The 21,560-nt window shown below is 36.0% G+C and overlaps 1 protein-coding gene across 1 annotated transcript in view; it reads right to left on the bottom strand.

The window, feature by feature from the left end:
• The window catches only part of MOB1B (MOB kinase activator 1B), a 53,878-nt gene that overhangs the window by 9,124 nt on the left and 23,194 nt on the right, over positions 1 to 21,560 (bottom strand). Inside the window, exons 2-3 of the mRNA XM_012659869.1 lie at positions 6,636 to 6,802; positions 1,503 to 1,596 (exon numbers count right to left, since the gene is read on the bottom strand). Of these exons, the coding sequence (XP_012515323.1) occupies positions 1,503 to 1,596; positions 6,636 to 6,802 (261 nt within the window). The remainder of the gene's footprint in view (positions 1 to 1,502; positions 1,597 to 6,635; positions 6,803 to 21,560) is intronic.

Raw genomic sequence — 21,560 nt, 5'->3', positions numbered from 1 at the left:
GGCAGCAGAGAGACAACCACAGCCCTCAAGTAAAGGCAGAGGAACTTGCTGTCTTAGAAGCCAGAGCTATCTGATTTCTCAATGCATAACTAACCACATAATAGCAAAATTTAAAACATCTGTTTTCGCAAATGAAACTTAAACATCCCAAGTGAATACCAGTTATACTAACAAGAATACAGTAATACTAAAAGGGGATGTCATTTTTAAATGTCCCCCTTTCCTCTAAGTAATCTTCCCAAAATAACAAGTAACAGAAATTCACACTCTAACTTTGATAAAACTGGGAAACATCTGTGTCTCTAAACCACAATATTTTTAAAAAAGGACTACCTTGACTAGCTTTAAAAGGGACATGCTACTTAAATTCATGTAAGTTCAAACAGGGTGAGGGGAGAACAAAAGACACATCTACAACTACAAACCTCAAACAAAGTCCACAAGGGACATTTCTCCAAAGTGAACAGTCCCCTGAGGGGTAAAAATCACAGAACGCACCTCTGCAGGAAGAAGTCTGTCTATAAGAAGGCAGGGAATGGAGAGGGTGTGAATTTTGCATAGCTCTGCAGCTACGCTTCTCCATGTGCTAGAAAGAAGTGAAAGTTCAGACACGGCTTTGTCTCTCTAGTGTGGTCTTCTTTTTCTATACTGAGAATTGCCAGCATATGTTTTACCGCCTTATGTGGTATCACCAGAACCTTCCTGAGCTCTTATAATTCTGTTAGGAGCTCTTTCATCATTTGACTAAATTCTGAGTCCATGGCAATGTATGGAGCAGTATTTTTGTGATGAATGTTGCTGTAGGAAGTAAAAGGTATAATGCACGAAATGCCTTACATTTAAGTAGCACTAAATAAATGGTAGCTGTCATTGTTATTATTAGTAATAGTAATAATAAAAGCCAGCTTCAAAACTGTACTGATTCAACCCACATTCACTGGATGTTAACTAGGTGGCAGGCTCTGTCCTTACACCAAAAGGGGTTTAAAAGAAAAATAAATCTAACAGGTTAAGTAAGACGTGTATAAACAGTATTAAGAAGTATAATGGAACATTATAATGGTGAAAAAAATTAAGTAGAAAGATCACATCTAGTCTAAAGAAATCAGAAGAAGCATGTGATATGGGTGTTGGAGATGAGTAAGATTTTTTAAAATACTAACAGAAGATGACACAAGGGAAACGGAAGAGAAGAAAAATATCCAAGAGAACATAATAAGCGAGCTCTCAGACAGTGTAAGTAATGGAGGCAACAGCAAGGTACTTCCAGTTATCTAGTTTGGATAGACCAGGAAGACACATACGAACAGAGGAAAGGCAGGAGGGAACAAGATACAGGGAGCATCATAAAGCTCAAGACAAGGAATCTGGACATAAGAGATGAGTCACTGGCAAACCACCAAAAGAGATGCTAAGTAGAGAAATTATGTGGTCAGACCTTCTTCCTGTCTAAGAACCATAAATAAAGGAAAAATGAGAACAGATCATTGACCATGTCTTACTTTGGGCCGGCTGACATCACTGGACAACTCTCTTCTGTACAGAAGTCTGTGATGGTTCCATAAAGCATGTTGATCTGATTGAAGAAATCCACAGCTACAAAATGAATACCAGTTATAAGTAAGACAGAATGATTAAAATTAAATTTTCATTTTACTCAAGCAGAATCTTAGGTATGTCAGTATTCTTTCCCCTACAAAAGACAGGTTAAAAGCATACAGAGAAGCCTAAATATGTGACTACATTAAAATTAGGAGCTTGTGTTCATCAAGTGACTCCATTGAGAGAGCAAAAAGGGCCAGACATGGTGGCTCACTTAGCACTGTGGGAGGCCAAGGCAGCAGGATTGCTCAAGCTCAGGAGTTCGAGATCAGCTTGAGCGAAGAGGGAGACCCTGTCTCTACTAGAAATAGAAAAAATTAGCCGGGTACGGTGGCACATGTCTGTAGTCCCAGCTACTTTGGGAGGCTGAGGCAGGAGGATTGCTTGAGCCCAGGAGTTTGAGGTTACTGTGAGCTATGATGACGCCACAGCACTCTAGCCCAGGTGACAGAGCAAGACTCTGTCTTAAAAAAAAAAGAGAGAGAGAGTGCAAAAAGGCAAGCACAAAGTGAGAGATACCATTTGCAACACATATAAACAACAAAAATCTTTTATGCAGAATATATAAAGAACTCCTATAGATCAATAAGAAAAAGATAACATGAGAAAAATGTGAGACAGTTTTGAACTGTCAGAAGTTTTCAGATGGCCAAAAGTCCTATAAAAAGATGCTGGCAATCATGCAACTGTAAATTATTTATTTATTTATTTTTATTTTTATTTCAGCATATTACAGGGGTACAAATGTTTAGGTTACGTATATTGCCTTTGCCCCACCTGAGTCAGAGATTCAAGAGTGTCCATCCCCCAGATGGTGCGTACCACACCCATTAGGTGTGAATATACCCATCCCCTTTTCCCTGCTCCCACCTGCCCAACACCTGATGAATGTTACTAATATATGTGCACATAGTGTTGATCAATTAATACCAATTTGATGGTGAGTACATTCTTGTGATACCTCACTTAGTAGAATGGGCTCTATCCAGGATAATACAAGAGGTGCTAGATCACCATTATTTTTTGTGGTTGAGTAGAACTCCATGGTATACATATACCACACTTTATTAATCCATTCATTGGTTGATGGGCATTGGGGTTGTTCCCACATCTCTGCAATTGTGAACTGTGCTGCTATTAACATTCTAGTGCAGATGTCTTTCTTGTAGAATGTCTTTTTTTCTTTTGGGTAGATGCAAGTGTAAATTTAAATGATAGTGGGACACCATTCCATAGGCCCCCAAAACACTAAAATTCATTTGAAAATGCACAGAGCCATGACTATCCAACACATTCTTAAAGAACAAAGTGCATATTAAGGTTTATAAAGCATAATGAATAAAACAGTGTGGTCTTAGTAGGCCAATGGAAGAGAGAGAACAGAAACAGATGCAAGCATAGATGCAACATCTGATTTATGACAAAGCCATCATTGCAGAACAATAGGCAAAGGATAATCTTTTCAAAACTATTTCTGAGTCAATTGGTTATTGCTATGGAAAAAAATAAAACTTGACTCTTTAGTCACATTATACCCAAAAAGCAATTCCAAGCAGATTGTTCCTCTAAATGTGAATTGTGGCTATTTTTTTCTATTTTTAGTAGAGATGGGGTCTCGCTCTTGCTCAGGCTGGTCTCCAACATCTGAGCTCAAGTGATTCTCCCATCCGGACTCCCAGAGTGCTAGGATTACAGGCATGAGCCACCAGCTGGCCTACTGATAAACTTTTTTTTACTTTCTTTACATTCAATTTGCTGTTGTTTTACTAACCTCTGGAGAGTGACACTTAATTCATCAATTTTCAATACTTTTTCTTTTCTAATATATGTATGTATGGCTCTAAATTTCCCTCTAACAGCTTTAGCCACATCCCACAAGTTTCCATTTATAGTATTTTCATTATCATATTTCAGTTCAAAATATTTTCTACTTTCCATTGAGATTTACTCTTTCCGAACCTATACAGATTCCTAGTTTTTTATAAAATTATTGGTTTCTAGCTAAATTCCACTGTGGTCAGAAAATGTACTGATTTCAGTTTTTGAAAATGTGATTAGCTGCTTGGGTCATGTGTCCTAAGTCAAGTCTCTTAATCCTGTTGCTCAAAATTTTCTAATTCCTTATTGATTTTTTTCTTCTACGTTGCCTACCAATTACTGAAAGAGGAATGTTAAAATTTCCCATTATGACCATGGATTTGGCTACTTCTCCTTTTATTTCAGTCAACTGATTGTATTGCATTTTTGAGATGTTATTAAAAACATATAAATTCAGAATTTTATATACTTTGTAAACTGAACCATTTATTATTTGCAAATACCCCTCTTTAGTAATGTTTTTTGCCTTAAAGTCTACTTTATCTGATATAACATGATTGTATCAGCATTCTTTGAATTAGTGTCAAACTTTAGTTTCAACCATTCTGTATGTGTACATTTAAAGTATGTCTCTTAGAAGCAACAATCAGATTTGTTTTGTTTTGTAATCATCTTGGCACAATAGTTTCCCTTTTTGTTTTTAGATATGAGGTCTCTTGCTCTGTGACCCAGGTTACAGTGCAGTGGTGCAATCATAGCTCACTGCAGCCTTCAACTCCTGGGCTCAAGCGATCCTCCAGCCTCAGCCTGTTGAATAGCTGGGACCCAAGGCGCACGCCACCATACCTGGCTATTGTCTTTTTTATTCGACCATTTTGTCCCTTACATTTAATACAATTATTACGATTACTAACGTGGATTTCAATCTACTATGTTACTATTTGCTATCTATTTAATATACGATTCCTTTTCTCTCCTTATGTTCTTTAGGATTGTTTTTTATTAATCTTTTTTTAGGGAGGTAATTATGTTTATTTATCATTAAGATGCAAATCTCATCAACAATTCTCTTTATTCCTTTATGTGCCTGAAATGTTTAATCACTCCCAGTGAGTGGAAATATGTCTAGACTCAAATCCTATTCACCTCATCAAATGTCACTTGGGAAGATGACCATAAATAAGGAAAATGTTAAAGTCCAACCCTTCAGTCAAATGCTACATTTTCAAAGCATAATTATATGCTCTAAGCAGATGTTCTAACGCTTCAGTCCAAAATAATTTTGTCTAGCTATAATAAAATCGTGAAATAAGTTCCCAAAGTTCTAGGCATTTCAGTAGTACAACAGTCCCCCTTATCTGCAGTTTCACTTTCCATGGTTTCATTTATTCATGCTCAACCACAGGCTGAAAATATTAAAGGGAAAATTCCAGAAATAAATCATTCGTAAGTTTGAAATTGTGTGCCATTCTGAATAACATGATGAAATCTTGCCATCCCACTCTGTTCGGCCTAGGATGTGAGTCATCCCTCTGTCCAGCGTATCCACGCTGTATATGCTACCCACCCGTTAATCACTTAGTAGCTGTCTAGGTTATCAGGTTTGACAGATCACAAGGAGGAGGCTGAGTACAGTAAATGAGATATTTTGAAAAAGACAGAGAGAAAGACTATATTCACATAACTTTTATTGCAGTATGTTATAATTGTTCTATTTATTGTTGTTGTCAATCTTACTATGCTTAACTGATAAATTTTATCATAGGTATGTATGTATAAAAAAACCCCATTGTATAAAGAGAGTTAAGTACTATCCACAGTTTCAGGCATCCCTTGCAGATAAGGGGAGACTACTATATAAATACTCAGTTCTGGCAATAGAGATAGAGATAGACTACAGACAGAAAATGATGATCTGCTTTTATAGTTAAAAGTCAGAATTCTCTTGTAGTACAAAAGCTCTATGCAGCCATCTGTCCATTTTTAAAATTAGTAAGTGGGCTCTCAAATGGCACAAAAAGACACAAGTGCAAAAAGAATAATGTACACATATACTGGAGATTTATTCTCAATGACTTTGAAGTGCCACAGAACCATCTTACAGGTAATATGGGTCTCATTAATGAAATAAACAAATCACTTTCTTTGTTTCAAATAACTAAATTCTCTTGGTCTTGGAGAACAACCACATTATAATAATAAAGTTCTTGTGCAAATGCTGTCACAGTAAGGTTTTCAGACATTTCACTAAAATCCTTCTGGTTCCTAAAAGTTATTATTATACTATGTGGCAGCTCAATTTATAAATCCTATGACAATAGCTCAAATTATAATAAGATATCATCAAATACAATAAGAAAAATACTGTTTTGCTTTTCCTCAAAGCCTAGACATTTCATGTATGCTTTCAATTAGATTTTATTTTATTTGTACTAAATTCAAATAAACTTCCTTAATTATAAAATTCTATTAATTTCTTTTACTAATGCTGAAAAACCCTGAACCTTTATTCCCCAACTTTCTCTAGCTTACATCCCCAGAATATATAATATTTACTTTTTACTTATGTTATTCTTTCTGGGAATTCAGAATATCTCATAAACTTATTTTACTAATTTCATAAGATCACTACTCAATTGACTTTTTTAAAAAAATAAGCACACTTAGATAAATAACTGAGTATGATACTGAGAGAGACAATTTAGCATAATGATTAACATACAGACTCTGAAATTCTACAGCTGTATGTTTGAGCCCAGGCTCTGCCATTTAATAGCTGCATGACTTTAGCAAGTTACTGACTTTTCTGTCTCAGCTTCCTTATCTGTTAAACTGGGATAACAAACATACCTACACCATAAGGTTATAAAGATGAAATAAAATCATCCATGTAGAAAGGACAGCAGAGTGCCAAACACATAATTTGTGTCTGACAAATAATAAATAGTAAATAAATACCATTATCATTATTATTACTGCACTGAAGATATAAATAGTAAATCTGTGTTTTGTAACACATTATAACAGGAAACAAGAATGTTACCTATTCTAGAATCTAGTTAGCAACCTAATATCGCAATATACTGATGTCTCAGTCCAACTTTAGCCTTTATCTTATTTCATTTCTGACTATGGAGTTAACACCCCAACACTCACCTACAATGAGTCTAATTAACCTAATTCATAATCTCCTGAGAAATAGAAAGGCTACTTACTGTTAACTGCAACCCACTCATTCAGATCTTCCCCCTCAGGAAGCATCACGGCCATCCGGAGGTTGCCGCTGCCAAGTGTGGCTTCTGCATGTTTTAGGAGTTCATACTGGTGAGAACCTTCAGGAATGTTCTTCTTTGGTTTAAAAGTTTTAGAAGAGCGACTACCACTATGAACAGAAAAGGGAAAAAAAGGCACTTCAATATTTAAGGCATGACCTTCGAGAGTCTACTACACCAGATCACTGGATAAAATAACAGAGGGGACCCCGAATGTCCCCAAATAAACACCAAATATACTTTTAGCCCCACTCAAGCTAAACTGTGCTGGGTACACTGAATCCCAGCAACATCACTGCTGTAATACTATGTTCTCCACCTAGAACACCTACACACTTTCTCTACATTCCCTAATTTAACTCACAAGGAGAAAAAAATGTTACTTGTAATTAATCCAGCTCTTGACAATAAATTAATGACTCAGGATTGTAGGTTTTAATCTAAAAATGAAAAAGTACCTCCACGGTAAGTGTTACTCATTTTATTCTTTTTACTTCTATTGTAAGTCTCTCATCCTAATACAAATAAATTTGTTTTCTTCCTATAAGAAGCATAAAGATATAATTTTATATCAATAAAACATAAAAATCCTAGAGCAAGAAAGAGAAGCTACATTTTCTTCTACTACTCAATTATAAGAAGCATCAGCAATTTTAATCCAGAATTCTTGTGAAGCAGTTAAGAGCTAGACATTAGTAATGGCTGGTTCACTCAAACTTCTGAATGCACACACACATATACACAGTATACATACATATATAACGTTTTAAATGGGTTGACTGAAACTAGGCTTAGAAATGTTTTTAACAGTTTTTAAGAGAGCAGGGCACAATGGTGCACTCAGCAGTCCCAGCTACTCTGGAGGCTGAGGCCAGAGGATCCCTTGAGGCCAGGAGTTCAAGGCTGTAGTGCGCTATCAGTGTGCCTGTGCATAGCCACTGAACTCCAGCCTGGGCAACACAGCAAGACCCCATCTCTTTAAAAAAAAAAAAGCGAGATCCCATCTCTTTAAAAAAAGAGTTCTTAAGAGATAGAATCTTCTGTTAATGCTGGCGAGTTCTTTTCGCATTATATTACATCCCAGTCAGCCCTTCTTAACTCTCTCCTTCTTTTCCTTATGAAAAGGAACAGTTTGAAAAGAAAAAACTAGAAGAGGCTGAATAAATGGGAACTTTATAGTTTAATGTTATTAAATTCATACAACCAAAAACATCTAAACATTGGAACATATGAATATGAAAGTGGAATTACAAAAACAAAAAATAAACATAACAAGGGTCATACTTTCCAAACTCTCCAGAGCTTTTTGCTCATTACCCCTTCTCCCAAATTTACCCCTCAAATCCCTCCCTCTTTCCCCAAGGTAAAAAGCAGCAGTTCCCAACCCTGGCTACACTATTATAATCAACTGAGGAGCTCTAAAAAATTACCGAGAACCCTGAGATAAACTAAGAATCCACCAGTCAACCAAAATATCCAATTCAAAGGACAGATATTTAGGTATTTTTCACGCTAAAGTACTGGCATTCTCATTTAAAAGTATGTCTCTTGTCAGCTGCTTAGTTAGAATTAAACTGATGCTCCTCACACATCCACCCCTCCCACATCTCTATTCTACAGCCAAAGGATCTCTTTAAATACACTCATCAGATGACGTTATTCCTCTGCTTGGAACCACTCAGTGGCTTTCCAGTGCACTCAGATTAATCCAAAGGTCAAATACTAGATAGAGTCAAGCTCTGGCCCCACATTAGCGTATGGAAATTCTTCGTCAGTTTAATCAGATAATGCATTAACACCAAATTCTCCCCCAGCATCTCTAAAGTATAATTATAAAAAAAATAAAAGCTGAGCATAGTGGCACACGCCTGTAGTTCCAGCTACTCAGGAAGGTGAGGTGGGAAGATTACTTTAGGTCAGAAGTTAGAGGCCAGCCTCGGCAACATAGCAAAGCACTGTCTCTAAAAAATTTTTTTAATATATTTATATAAATATAAATTATAATTATAAATATACTTATGCTTACCAAGCTTGAAAGTTTTCATTTTCGTCTTCCTCCTCACCCTTTATCAACATTTAGTATGAGAAACATATTTCACCAACATATTTTAGAAAAGACATTTTACTAATTTATGTGTGATTAATTACAAAAATAGCTCTCCTGTGACTAATGTGGTGCACGTTTTCAAGCAGGGTGTTAAGTACATTCCCTTTAATTAGCCCACGGCTCACATCAATGCAGAGACTGAAGATGTGACAAACAGCTATGACAAGGGCTGGCAAGAATACACGAGAACTACAAGGACCTCACCTGTGCCTGCACTCAGGAGGGTCAGAGTCTCATCTGCCCCCCAAAACCATCTACTAATCAAATCACTTTGCCCCAAAGTTTTAGGCTTCCAAATGTTTTCTTGATCAACGTCCCTCTCAGAGTTGGTCTTCCACCAAACTAAGTGAATCTACTTCATAAAACTTTATTCTTTGGGTAGAATGAAAAAGAAAATCTGAGCCTAATTTTGTGAAGGTCAGCTTTGACACACATCAGCTATGTTATCTTAGGGAAATTATCTAACTTTCCAAAGTCTATGTTTTCTTTAATAGTGAAAGTATAATAAAAATAACAAAATATCACCACTACCTGTATCATAGAATAGTCGCAAAGTGACAAAACAATATATGTGAAAAAAGCTTTTAAAACTGTGAAATGCTATGCAACCGTTAGTATTTCAATTACCCTTCCCTTTCCTGCACCAGAATGACTCAGAGAAAAGAAAGAAATGGTAGTGCAATGACAAAGCTGGATTTAACCCCAAATCCCACCTTCATCCCCTAAAACTGGATGGGGAAAAAGATAACCTTTGTTTGGAAACAAATGTTTTTATATATCAAATTTAAAACATAACTTCTTAAATTTTCTGGGTTTGTTTTTGTGTGTGTGTGCTATTCCCTACGCTCACATCACGTTTCAGGTAATCTTAGAATAATCTCGGGGTTAGATTGGAAATCTAGAAAACAAGGTTCTAATCCTCATTTTGCTATCTTCTTAAGTTACTCAGGAAACCATAAATTATCATCTGGACTTTAATTTCTTTATTTTGTTTTTTAAAAGTATGGAAAGCGACTTTTACAAAAGGGTATAATTTAGAGATAATTCAAAAATGGGTAAAACATTTTTACAATGTTTTAAGTTCCCTGCAGACTCCTGACCCCCTTCTCTCTTCCTCATTTCCACGGACATTTACACTTCAGAATGCTTTCAATTCCTCCTCTCATTTCCTTTCTATATGACTCTTCTCTTTCTTCAGGCAGAATACCCTAACTATTTAATATTTTTTTTTAATATTCTTTTTTAAAACTGTATTAGGCTTTTTCTTCAACTTCTATCTGAAACGTTTCCTACCAGTATCCACCCAACCCTGGAAGGGGTGGTCAATAATGCTCCCCATTCCTAGGACAAAAGACAAACTGACAGAGTCCTCAAGTTCAAAGCCAGAAATACTAAAGCATGTACACAGACATTCTCATCGATGAGTACAAGCTCTTACAGCAACAATGTGTGGCCAAAGCATATATCTTGCACGGTATTTTAAGATACATGAATGCAAATCTTCAAAAAAAATTCAAAAACATCAAGTATGTTACCCTCTCACCCTATCCGCCTTAGAAGAAATCACAATTACCAATATCTGGTGAATCCTTCCAGAGAGTTTATGTCTACAGAAGCATAAGAATGCTTTGCGCCTGTTTCTGTTTGCTTTTATACAATAGCAGCATACTGTAGTATATTAAATAATGTTTTTGCACTTAGTATATCCAGGAGATTGTTGTTTAAGATACAAAAAGATCTACCTTATTCTTTCTAAAGACTGAATAATGGTATTTCGATATGTACATGTGTATATAAAATAGTTTGATCAGTCCCCTATGACTAGACACGTAGGTTGTTTCCAGTTGTTTGCTACTACAAATACTATAGTAAACATCTTTGTGCATATGCAGATATTAGGGATAAATTCCTAGAAATGCTGTTCTAAAGGTCATGTACATCTTTAAATTTTATATAGTGCCTATTTTTTCCCCAAATAAATTACACCTTTTTACAATCCCACTAACAATGTATAAGGGTTACGAATATAATGTATGAGAGTTTCAGAGGACAGGGATTAGATGGTAATTTCCCCTGTACAGTTTCTAACACAGCATAACTATGGAGAATTTAGAGCTTTCAGATTAGAATGCATATGATACATTACATATAAGGGGTGTTATATTAATTCACAGCATTATCCCAAGGCCGTCACTTTCCAAATAAACATCCAGGATACTCGGGTTTATTTTCCCATTTCTCTTACTCATAATTAAAGGCAAATCAATTTTTAGAGCAGGGACAGGGTGGTTTATCTAGAAAATAACTCAGGCCTAGGGATGGCTCTGAACAGACAGCTTGACTTACAGTCTTCCAATTTGATTTATCTTTTGTAAATTTCAATAGCATCATTTATTTCCTCTCTGGGACCCTACAGGATACATCAGGTACCATTATGACATCAGTTCAATTGTCATAAACCATTTCCTATCACTTTACCAAAGTCATCCATCATTACCCTTAATTTTAACCCCTTTATTGTTCTATCCAACTATTAACAAAGTTGATATTTTCTAAATTGGACTAGGGAATCTTAAGCTGAAGGAATGGGAGGGGGGTAGACTTAAAGATAACTCAAAATAGGAACACTAGTAGGGGTTAATAAATAGATACACTATATTTTGACACTGAAAGATATGTCAGTTTATTCAAAATTAGAAGAAAATTAACATCATTTATTTGTGTCAAGAGTTCCTTCCCTTCAAGGTTAAATGACTCAGTCTGACCACACAGCTAGTTAAATGTCAGAACTGGGATTCAATACAGTCCATTATCTTGAAGACGTTACTTTACATTACTGAGTCTCAGCTTCCTCATCTATAAAAGGAAAATAATAATACCTACCTTATTTTTCAACCCCATGGTAAGAACTCCACTAATATTAGTTCTCTTTGCTCCATCTCTAGGTACCAACCTGTCTTCACATCAGTAGCTCCTTCCATAGGTCTAAGTCCAATACTAGAGATCAGGTACTCGATAAATACTTGTTAATTGATAGTTCCAGTCAACTTCAGGCTGAGAACTCCTACATCAGGATAGTAATGATGATGATTAATATTAACTAATATTAACTGCAGGCTTTGTGCTCAGAAGTATTTTACATGCAATATCTCATTTAATCCTCATAACTCTATGATATACATCCTATTATTTTATTTTGTGGATGACAAATCTGAGGCTTAAAGAACTTATATAATGTGCCCAAGATTATAAAAGTGGTAAATTATGGAGCTAAAATTTAGATCCAGGATTTAAATCTCTAAAGCCCATTCTCTTACCCACTACCCAACACTACGCAATTACCTTTATCTTCTACCCAATTATTTCTAACATTTTTCTTCCTTTATCACCACATTTTAATCAAGCCAATCATGAACCAACACAAGGCTAATTTATACTGAAATTATTGATACTGTATTATACTGAAACTATTAATAGGCACGTTCCTAAAACAATCCTCAAACTCCCTAATTCCTCTCCTCATACCTAGTCTAATTTATATGAATACTTAGCATACACTCTGCCATTAAGAAAAATTAAAATTCCACCCAAGAGCAATTTTCTCCTAAAAGTTGTCAAACACATCCATGCTTTCAGAAAGGCAGATAAGCACCTGCAAAAACTGTTACAAGCTGTCAAAACAGAATGTGTTCTAGAAATAATAAGGCTAAAAGCTGTAAGTATTGAAAAGATAACCTTGATTCAAGAAAGCAGTCTGAACAAACATATCTACTTACATTTCTGCCTATAATCTCTTTTAAATCACCATTACTATTGGTAGGTGGTGTTGCTATTATTGTTACTGTTAGGAGAATAAGAAATCCTTAATATAGCTAGTAAGCAAGAAAGAACACTATCGGCAGATCAGAAATTGAGAAATTCTGATAAGATTAAAAAGTTGATGACATATAGTGACAAAGAAATATGAGAAAAACTAACCTAGAATATGCTGCAAACTCAGAATCTGGACTATAGGACTATAGAATCTGGACCCTGGGGGACTCTCCAGGTCATATGGGAACTTGACCCAGAGTCTTTGAGCGAGTAAATCTCAATACCCTCCTGTGCTGGCCTTTTTCTAAGAAGTAGGCAGGTGGCAGCAGGTATTAGGTTAAAGCTTAGGTTAAAGCTCAGAGCGTGGGGGGAAGGATTTTAACCACCTCTCTCCCATCGGGTTAAGGGAACCCTCGCAGTCAAAAGAGAACCTACGGGCATACCTCTGTATAGGCAGCAGTTCATACTTTTTCCTATCACCAGAGGCAACCTCCTGCAATCAACGACTATATTCACCAAGAAGTAAACCAATATTCTCCAACACTCAGTGAGCAGAAAATCCCAAATCACTAATATTCTAGGAAAACCAATATCATGAAAGAACTAGTGAACTCAACAATACATCCAATACTGAAGAAAACTGAGCAAACAGAAAAACACATTAAATATAAATAATACCTTTAGAAATAAGAGAGACACTACTATCCCCTTGAAAAAGTAGGCAATTATGAAAAGAAATCATTAGGGAAGGGTGGAGAGGTTGAAGTTCTCCTTTAACAAAGCAAGGTCAAGTCAAAAGATACTGTCCACAGTGAAAAGAATTTTAAAAATGAAGTTTAAATGTGATTGTGGAGATAGTTGCACGATCCTGGGAAAATACTAAAAAAACATCATATAGTAGTACACTTTAAATGGGTGATTTGTATGGTATGTGGATATACCTCAATAAAGTGATTTTTTTAAGTCATAAAGAAAAAAATCAAAGTCAGTGGCCCACACAGACACAGTCAACTGATCTTGACAAAGGAAACAAGGCAATTCTGTGGAGAAAGGACAGTCTTTTCAACAAAAGGTGGTAAAACACTGAGACATCCATATGCAAAAACATAAACCTAGACACAAATATATTATAACTTTCAAAAATTAACTTGAATGAATCATAGACCTAAAAAAACAACACACTACTAGAAAACTTCTAGATAAAAAACATAGGAAAAAATCTATGTGACCTTGGATTTGATGGTGAGTTTCTACATATAAAACTAAAAGTATGATCATGTAAGAAAAAATTGATAAATTAGAATTTTATGAAAATTAAAAATTCTGCTCTGTGAAAGACACTGTAAAGAATATCAAAATTCAGAGGCCGGGTGCAGTGGCTCACGCCTGTAATCCTAGCACTCTGGGAGGCCGAGGCGGGTGGATCGTTTGAGCTCAGGAGTTCGAGACCAGCCTAAGCAAGAGCGAGACCCCGTTTGTACTAAAAATAGAAAGAAATTATCTGGACAACTAAAAATATATATAAAAAATTAGCTGGGCATGGTGGTGCATGCCTGTAGTCCCAGCTACTTGGGAGGCTGAGGCAGAAGGATCACTTGAGTCCAGGAGTCTGAGGTTGCTGTGAGCTAGGCTGACACCACGGCACTCTATCCCAGGGGCAAAAAAGTGAGATTCTGTCTCAAAAAAAAAAAGAAATAATGAGCTATCAAGCCACAAAAAGACATGGAGAAGCCTTAATTGAATATTGCTAGGTGAGAGCAGCAGTCGGACAGGACTACATACTGTATGATTCCAAATATATGACATTCTGTCAAAACTATAGAGACAGTAAATAATCAGTGGTTGTCAGGGATTCAGGGGAAGGGAGGAGAGAAGACTAAATATGCTCTAAAGAGAATGGAAAACATGTCCACACAAAATTTTGTACATTAATGTTCATAGCAATATTGTTCATAATGGCCAAAAAGTAGAAACAACTCAACTGTCCATCAGCAGACAAATGGATAAATAAACTGTGGTACATCCATACAATAGAATATTATTCAGCCATGAAATAGGATGAAATACTGATACATGCTATAGTATGGATGGATCTTGAAAATGCTATGATAAATTAATAGAACTCAGACACAAAATACATAGTAACACATATTGTATAATTCCATTTGTATGAAATGTCCAGAATAGGCAACTCCATGGAGACAGAAAGTAGATTAGTGGTTGCCAGGGGTTAGAGAAAGGTGGAAATGGAAAGAAACGACTATTAATCATACAGGGTCTCTTTTTGAGATGATGAAAAATGTGCTGGAATTAAATCATCATGATGGTTGCACAACCTTGTGAATCTGCTAAAATCCACCGAATTGTAACTTTAAGGGTGAAATTTATGGTATGTCAATTACATTTCATTTTTCTAGAATTTTTAAAGAAGAGTAAGAAGTAGCCTACCAATAATGTTCCTCACCACTTCTACAAGTTAGTTCCTCTCCTCCATTTATTGACTCTTGCATTCCTTGATTCAACTACCATATTTTGCCTACCTTCTATGTTGTAAGTAGCACTGTTCTAAGCCTGACAGAGCAATGAACAAGACAGAGAAGACCCCTACTCTCATGGTAGGAAGAGGAGGTAGAAGAAAAAATAAAATCAACAAGAAACTACAGGGTAGTGGCAAGTGCTATGATGAAAATAACAGAACGATGTGACGAGCAATGTGATGTGACAAGGCACCTTATTAGATTAGGTTGTTAGATGAGGCCACCCCAAGGCCAGAAAGAAAAGCAGCCATCCATGTGAAGATAGGGGGAAAAGGGGAGAGCATTCCAGGCTTTAGAGATAAACTAGCATAACAGCAGCTTTTTCAGGAACAGGTATTTAAAAGGCATTTAATAACTGTGGCCAGGGCACAATGATGGGAATAGTGGTTTGAGACTGAAATCAGAAAGGCTGGTAGAACCACATTAGCTAAGATTTTACAGGCCAAAGTAAGGGATTCATATTATCATTTTAAGTACAAATGGAAAGCCATTGAGATCTTTTTTAAAAAACAGAAGTCTTTTTTAAAACAGAAGTTTTTTAAAAACTTCAGGAAAAAACACGAACTGATTTAATGTGTTAAAAAAGATCCTATCTATGGCTATTATCAAAAAGACAAAAGAAAACAAGTGTCGGCGAGGATGTGGAGGAAAGGGAACCCAGGTACACTGTTGGTAGGAATGTAAATTAGTACAGCCATTAGAGAAAATGATACAGAACTTCCTCAGAAAACTAAAAATAGAACTACAGCATGATCCAACAATCCATTTCTAGGTGTATATTCAGAGGATGTGAAATCGGTATGTCGAAGAGATATCTGCACTCCCATGTTCATTATGCCATTATTCATAATAGCCAAGACACAAAAATCAGCCTAAGTGTCTATCAGTGGATGCATGGATAAAGAAAGTATAGTACACAATGACAATGGAATACTATTATTTCAGCCTTAAAGAAAAAGGAAAGCCTGTCATTTGCAACCATATGGCTACCTGGAGGACATTAAGTTAAGTGAAATAAGCCAGGAACAGAAAGATAAATACCAGATGATCTCACTTCAATGTGGGATCTAAAAATATAAGCCTAGGCCGGGCGCAGTGGCTCACGCCTGTAATCCTAGCACTCTGGGAGGCTGAGGCGGGCGGATTGTTTGAGCTCAGGAGTTCGAGACCAGCCTGAGCAAGAGCGAGACCCCGTCTCTACTAAAAAAAATAGAAAGAAATTATCTGGACAACTAAAAATATATAGAAAAAATTAGCCGGGCATGGTGGTACATGCCTGTAGTCCCAGGTACTCAGGAGGCTGAGGCAGTAGGATTGCTTGAGCCCAGGAGTTTGAGGTTGCTGTGAGCTAGGCTGACGCCATGGCACTCACTCTAGTCAGGGCAACAGAGTGAGACTCTGTCTCAAAAAAAAAAAAAAAAATATATAACCCACATAGAAGCAGAGGGTAGAATGGTGGATACCAGGAACTGGGAAGGTGGGGTGGGCGAATGGGAAAATTGGAGAAGATACTGGTTAAGGAATATAAAATTTCAGTGAGATGGGAGTAATAAATTCAAGAGATCTATTATACAACATGACTGCTATACTTAATAACAATGTATTATATATGTGAAAATTGCAAAGAGAATAAAGTATTTTCACCATGAATAAATAAGTATGTGAGGTAATACACATGCTAATTAGCTTGATTTAGTCATTCTACAACGTATACATATTTCAAAACATCATGTTTTGAATGTATACCATAAATACACACACAATTTTTATGTGTCAATTTAAAAAATAAATAATAAGAAGGAGAAAAAATAAAGATTCTAGTTGCCATGCAGAGAATGGATTGGGAGGAAGGCAAAGTGGAAATGGGGGAAGCAGTTAGGAAACTATTGCAAGGAGGAGGGAATGGTGGCTTGGACTAGTGGGGATGGAAACAACAGATTCTAGATATCTGCAGGTAGAACCAACATGACTCGCTATTGGATTTCATTTGTGGAGAATGGTAAGAAGAGAGAAATCAAGGATGATTCCTAGGTTTTTAGTCTCAATTAGACAGAAAGTGGGCCATTACTGAGATGGGTGTGGGGAGATGGGTTTTAGACACATTAACTTGAGATAACTACCACACATCCAAATGGGTATGTTAGGTAGGCAGTGATATATACAAATATCAGGCTTGAAGGAAAGATCAGGCAGAAGGTAACTAATCAACTTTGTATCCTCAATGGTTGTCACGATACCAAAAGATGCGCTCATATATTATTAAAACAACAAGCATTTTAAAAGCTATTAGAAATCCTACAGTGAAGAAAACTGTTTATGGTTAAGCCCAGGATTTCCCAAACGTCTTCAGTCACGGAAACTGTCTTCCGCATTTCAGCACACTGCTCTTTAACTTGTGTTAGGGAACACTGTGTCAGTACATTAAGCTGCTGTGTTGCCTCCCAATTTAAAGCACGTTTAAGTGCAACTCAGTGACTTCACACAAGAACGGGTGAAGGGTTGGTCAATTCAGTATTTAATACCACATAAACTTTTATAATCTAATCCTTAAGAAATAATGTAGCACTTACAAGCAAAGAACAATGTTTTCACATCTGTGAAGTGATCTGAGGTGTTATCTCAGTTATAGATGAAGGCACAGTTTAATAACTCATCTCCCAACACCCTCTGAGCTCCTTCTTTTTTTATTTATTATTTTTAAATTTCAGGATATCAGCTTTTGAGTTGTATAGAGGCCACAGCAGAAGCCATTTCCTTTGCCCAGCATTAAATATATTATTGTAATCAGTAAATAGGTACCGAAACCACAGGAGATTTTAGGAAGTGCGCATCGTTGAGTAACTGGGTGATTTCCATGCAACAGCAGCAACTCTATTTTCAGAATCCTATACAATTTGCTGGATGGTTAAAAGGAAGAAAACAAAATTTGCATATGCTGAGCTCAGATTGAGCCTCAATCTGGCAACTGAGTTGACAGTAACTTCAAATATACCAGTATTTCAACCAAGAAACAACTAGGGAGCTTAAGCATCTTTTTTCTTAAAATAAAATTTTTCCTAACCTTAGATGGAAAACTGTGCATTCCTTCCTGTGTCTCACTGTAGTTTAAAGCAACTATAACACCTTATGTGTATACTTATGTGTTTGTTCTTTTAGATAGCTCTTTAAGATGAGATGTTGTGTCTCCTTCATTTTTATAACTCCACTGAGTAATATGATGTCTGGGATACAGTAAAAGGTAAAGAATTTAGAATAAAGACTCAGTTTTAGATTCTGTCTTTTCAGATCCTATGACTCATTTGTTATAACAGTCCTGCAAAACTGGTGATATCATGCCCAATTTTTTAGTTGTATTAGGGAAGCTGCATAATTTGAGATTTCACAGCCAGTTTCAGATCCTGTAACATACTGGCTAATTCTTACATATATATATATATATAAAAATAAGAGTGAGACTCTGTCTCTTAAAAAAAAAAAAAAAACTAATATGTACTTCCTTTTAATAAGAGAGTTACATTTTCCCCCCAAAGTAAAAAAGCAGAATTTTCAAAACTGCAGATCATTAGAAAGGGTGCGATAAAGATCAACTCTGCCACCTTGGCAGTAATGGAACAATCTTTACAACAGATAGAGATCTCAAATTAACACTAAAAAAAGAAACACCTACGATTCCTATAGTCTGGTATTTGCCTGGAAATATGAAGCAGTGACAATAGGCATTCAATGCAATCAATGACTTAGCAGTTGTCTAAATGCTCTGAAATTAATTCTTATATAAAGAAACCAGCCTAATAGAAAAAAATCCACAAAATTAAAATCAGATGGTGCCTACTCCTCCTTATCTCATATAGTTTTAACCAAATTTTGTTTTTTCACCAGATAATGCCTAATCATCCCCAGGAAATCAGTTCAAGGGAGTCATTTTCCTCAGGACGCTTCCCTGATATCCTAAAATGGGTTAAGGCCACCTTCTCTGTGTTCACAGAGGACACGATCATGTCTCTGTTTTACAAAGGTCAAGTTTCCCAAAGGCAAGGACTGTTTCTAAGTCGTCACTGAACCTCCAGAACCTAGCACAAGGCCTCGGTCAGAATGGATCTTTACCTTGAGAGACTTTATGACCTAAAAGAAAAAGTTAAAAAAAAAAAGAATAGAACATCAATGTTTGTTGAACTGATAAAAGACTCCAGGCCAAAAATATAAAAGTGCAACAAATACTTTTGATATTTGCTAAAATTTATAATTTCAGCTTATACAATAGGCCTAATCATGATAGATACAAGTAGCATAGTATATAGCATATACACATAATAATATACATCTTATGTTTTAAACTAACATTTCAATAATACAGTTGAGCAAATGTAATCCAAGCACAAAGTTACAGAACAAGACTATAGAATTGGATTTACTACGACACTAACATTTTAAACTTCAGAGGGACCCTGAATGGCAGGGCCACTTTCAACGTACTGGAAGGTGTCTTAAAAATGTGTTCCCATGGTCGTATGTTTCCACAAAATTTGCAAAAGTAATCTAACTGGAATTGGTTAAGACTTCTGTCTCTGACTCCTCCTCCATCATACTTCCTCCTTGGGTAATGTGGCATTCTGGGTATTCGGCTAAGGAGAAGTTGAGTTGGGTATATATTTAGTTTAGGTTTCATAGGATGTATGCAGTGTGCAATCACTTCCATGTATGACTAGATTATTGCTAGTCTGAGTACAGGAGTGACTTCCAGGAATATTCCCACCACCCAGTACACTTCCTTATCTGGTATCATTAACACTAAGGCACAGGACCCAGGTCATCTAGCCATGAGCTCCACAAAGTATTGGCACAGAAGTATGTAGAAACATTGCACTTTATATAAAACTTAGTAGGTGTTTCTCCAAACTCGACAACAGACTTAAAATATTACATGACACTGCCAATAAAACAAGTTGTGAATCTGAAACTTTTCTAGGCTATCAATAATAATAAACATTTTGATCAGCTATGCTAGAGAAAAAAACTACATCGTTGACATATAAAGAAGTGGTCAAAAGTATGCAGTCAAAAAAATCTAGGTAAAAAGGTATTGGAGACATCAGACAGTTGACTAATAAAAATGTTATTTTTCTACATTTTGTGACGTTCATTGACTTTGTCGGCTTTATTAAAATTATAATTTGTGATTTTTCTCATTCTAAGTATTCACTTTGCTACCTAATTTTATACATAAATTTTTTCATTTTCTCAAAGAGGGCCCCTGAAATCTGGATTAGTCTCTACCCACTTGAAAGCTCACTAATACTACTTAGAGGGAAAATTAGAAGCCATAGCTTGATATAACTGATTCTCTCGATTAACACAAAAATCTGTTTAAGTACATTCTCAGAGAAATTGCCTTTACCCTAAAGAATTAACCAGCCTTCCTCCAGGGACTGTTATACTCTGTACAGTCTTCCATTACTATATTTACCAAACTATGAGAATTGTGTGTTCATTTATCTGTTTCTTCTATTACCAGGTACAATTTAGGAGTAGGTCCCATATATCTTATTCATTTGGATATTTTTTTCAGAAGCTACTTTTTAATGCAATAAATGATCAATAATTGTTGATTTTTTGAAAAAGTTACTATACCTTCAATTATCTTTAGGGAAGTTTATTAAAGCTCTTTCATTCATTATCTTTTATCAGATGTTTATTAGTCACTAGAGGGTAAGTGGAGAACAGGATTAACTATAAGAATTGATATATCTGCCTGAGCAAGAGTGAGACCCAATCTCTACAAAAAAATAGAAAAAGTTAGCTGGCATGGTGGCACATGTAGTCCCAGCTACTCAGGAGGCTGAAGCAGGAGGACTGCTTGAGCCCAGGAGTTTAAGGTTGCAATGAACTATGACAATGCCGCTGCACTCTAACCAGAGCGACAGGGCAAGACTCTGTCTCAAAAAAAAAACTGATGTGAGCTAATCTTTTAAGGACCCAGGAGATGAAGTACTAGGTATCATCAGAGTTCTCTGCTCACCTAAAAAATTATCATAGTTAAAACAACTGTATTGTCCAATGGAGAAAAACTAGTAGCAAGTGCAAATAGCAGGAGGTGCCAGACTACTTGTTCCTCCTCCATAAAGCTGAGCTACCAGTTTAGCTAATGGAATCTATAGAACTATGTGAAGTGAAGTGGGAATGGGGAGTGTGTGCTTATATTATATTACTTCAAAGACCCATAAGGAATGCCCCTTGGTTTTACTTTTAAAAGGCAAAGTACTTTCTGTGGTGATGAGAATGTTCTAGGTCTTGAAAGAGGTGCTGGTTACACTAGTGTATAAATTTATTTAAACTAATCAAGTTATACACTTAAGAGCTAAGCATTTCACTGTTTGTAAATCACACCTCAATAAAATAAAAATAACTTGAAGC

Source organism: Propithecus coquereli, unplaced genomic scaffold, assembly GCF_000956105.1.
Source record: "Propithecus coquereli isolate 6110/MARCELLA unplaced genomic scaffold, Pcoq_1.0 Scaffold64, whole genome shotgun sequence".
In the NCBI taxonomy this organism is placed as follows: domain Eukaryota; kingdom Metazoa; phylum Chordata; class Mammalia; order Primates; family Indriidae; genus Propithecus; species Propithecus coquereli.
Note: the sequence above shows the minus strand (reverse complement) of the source record. Positions and strands in the feature narration are given on the sequence as shown.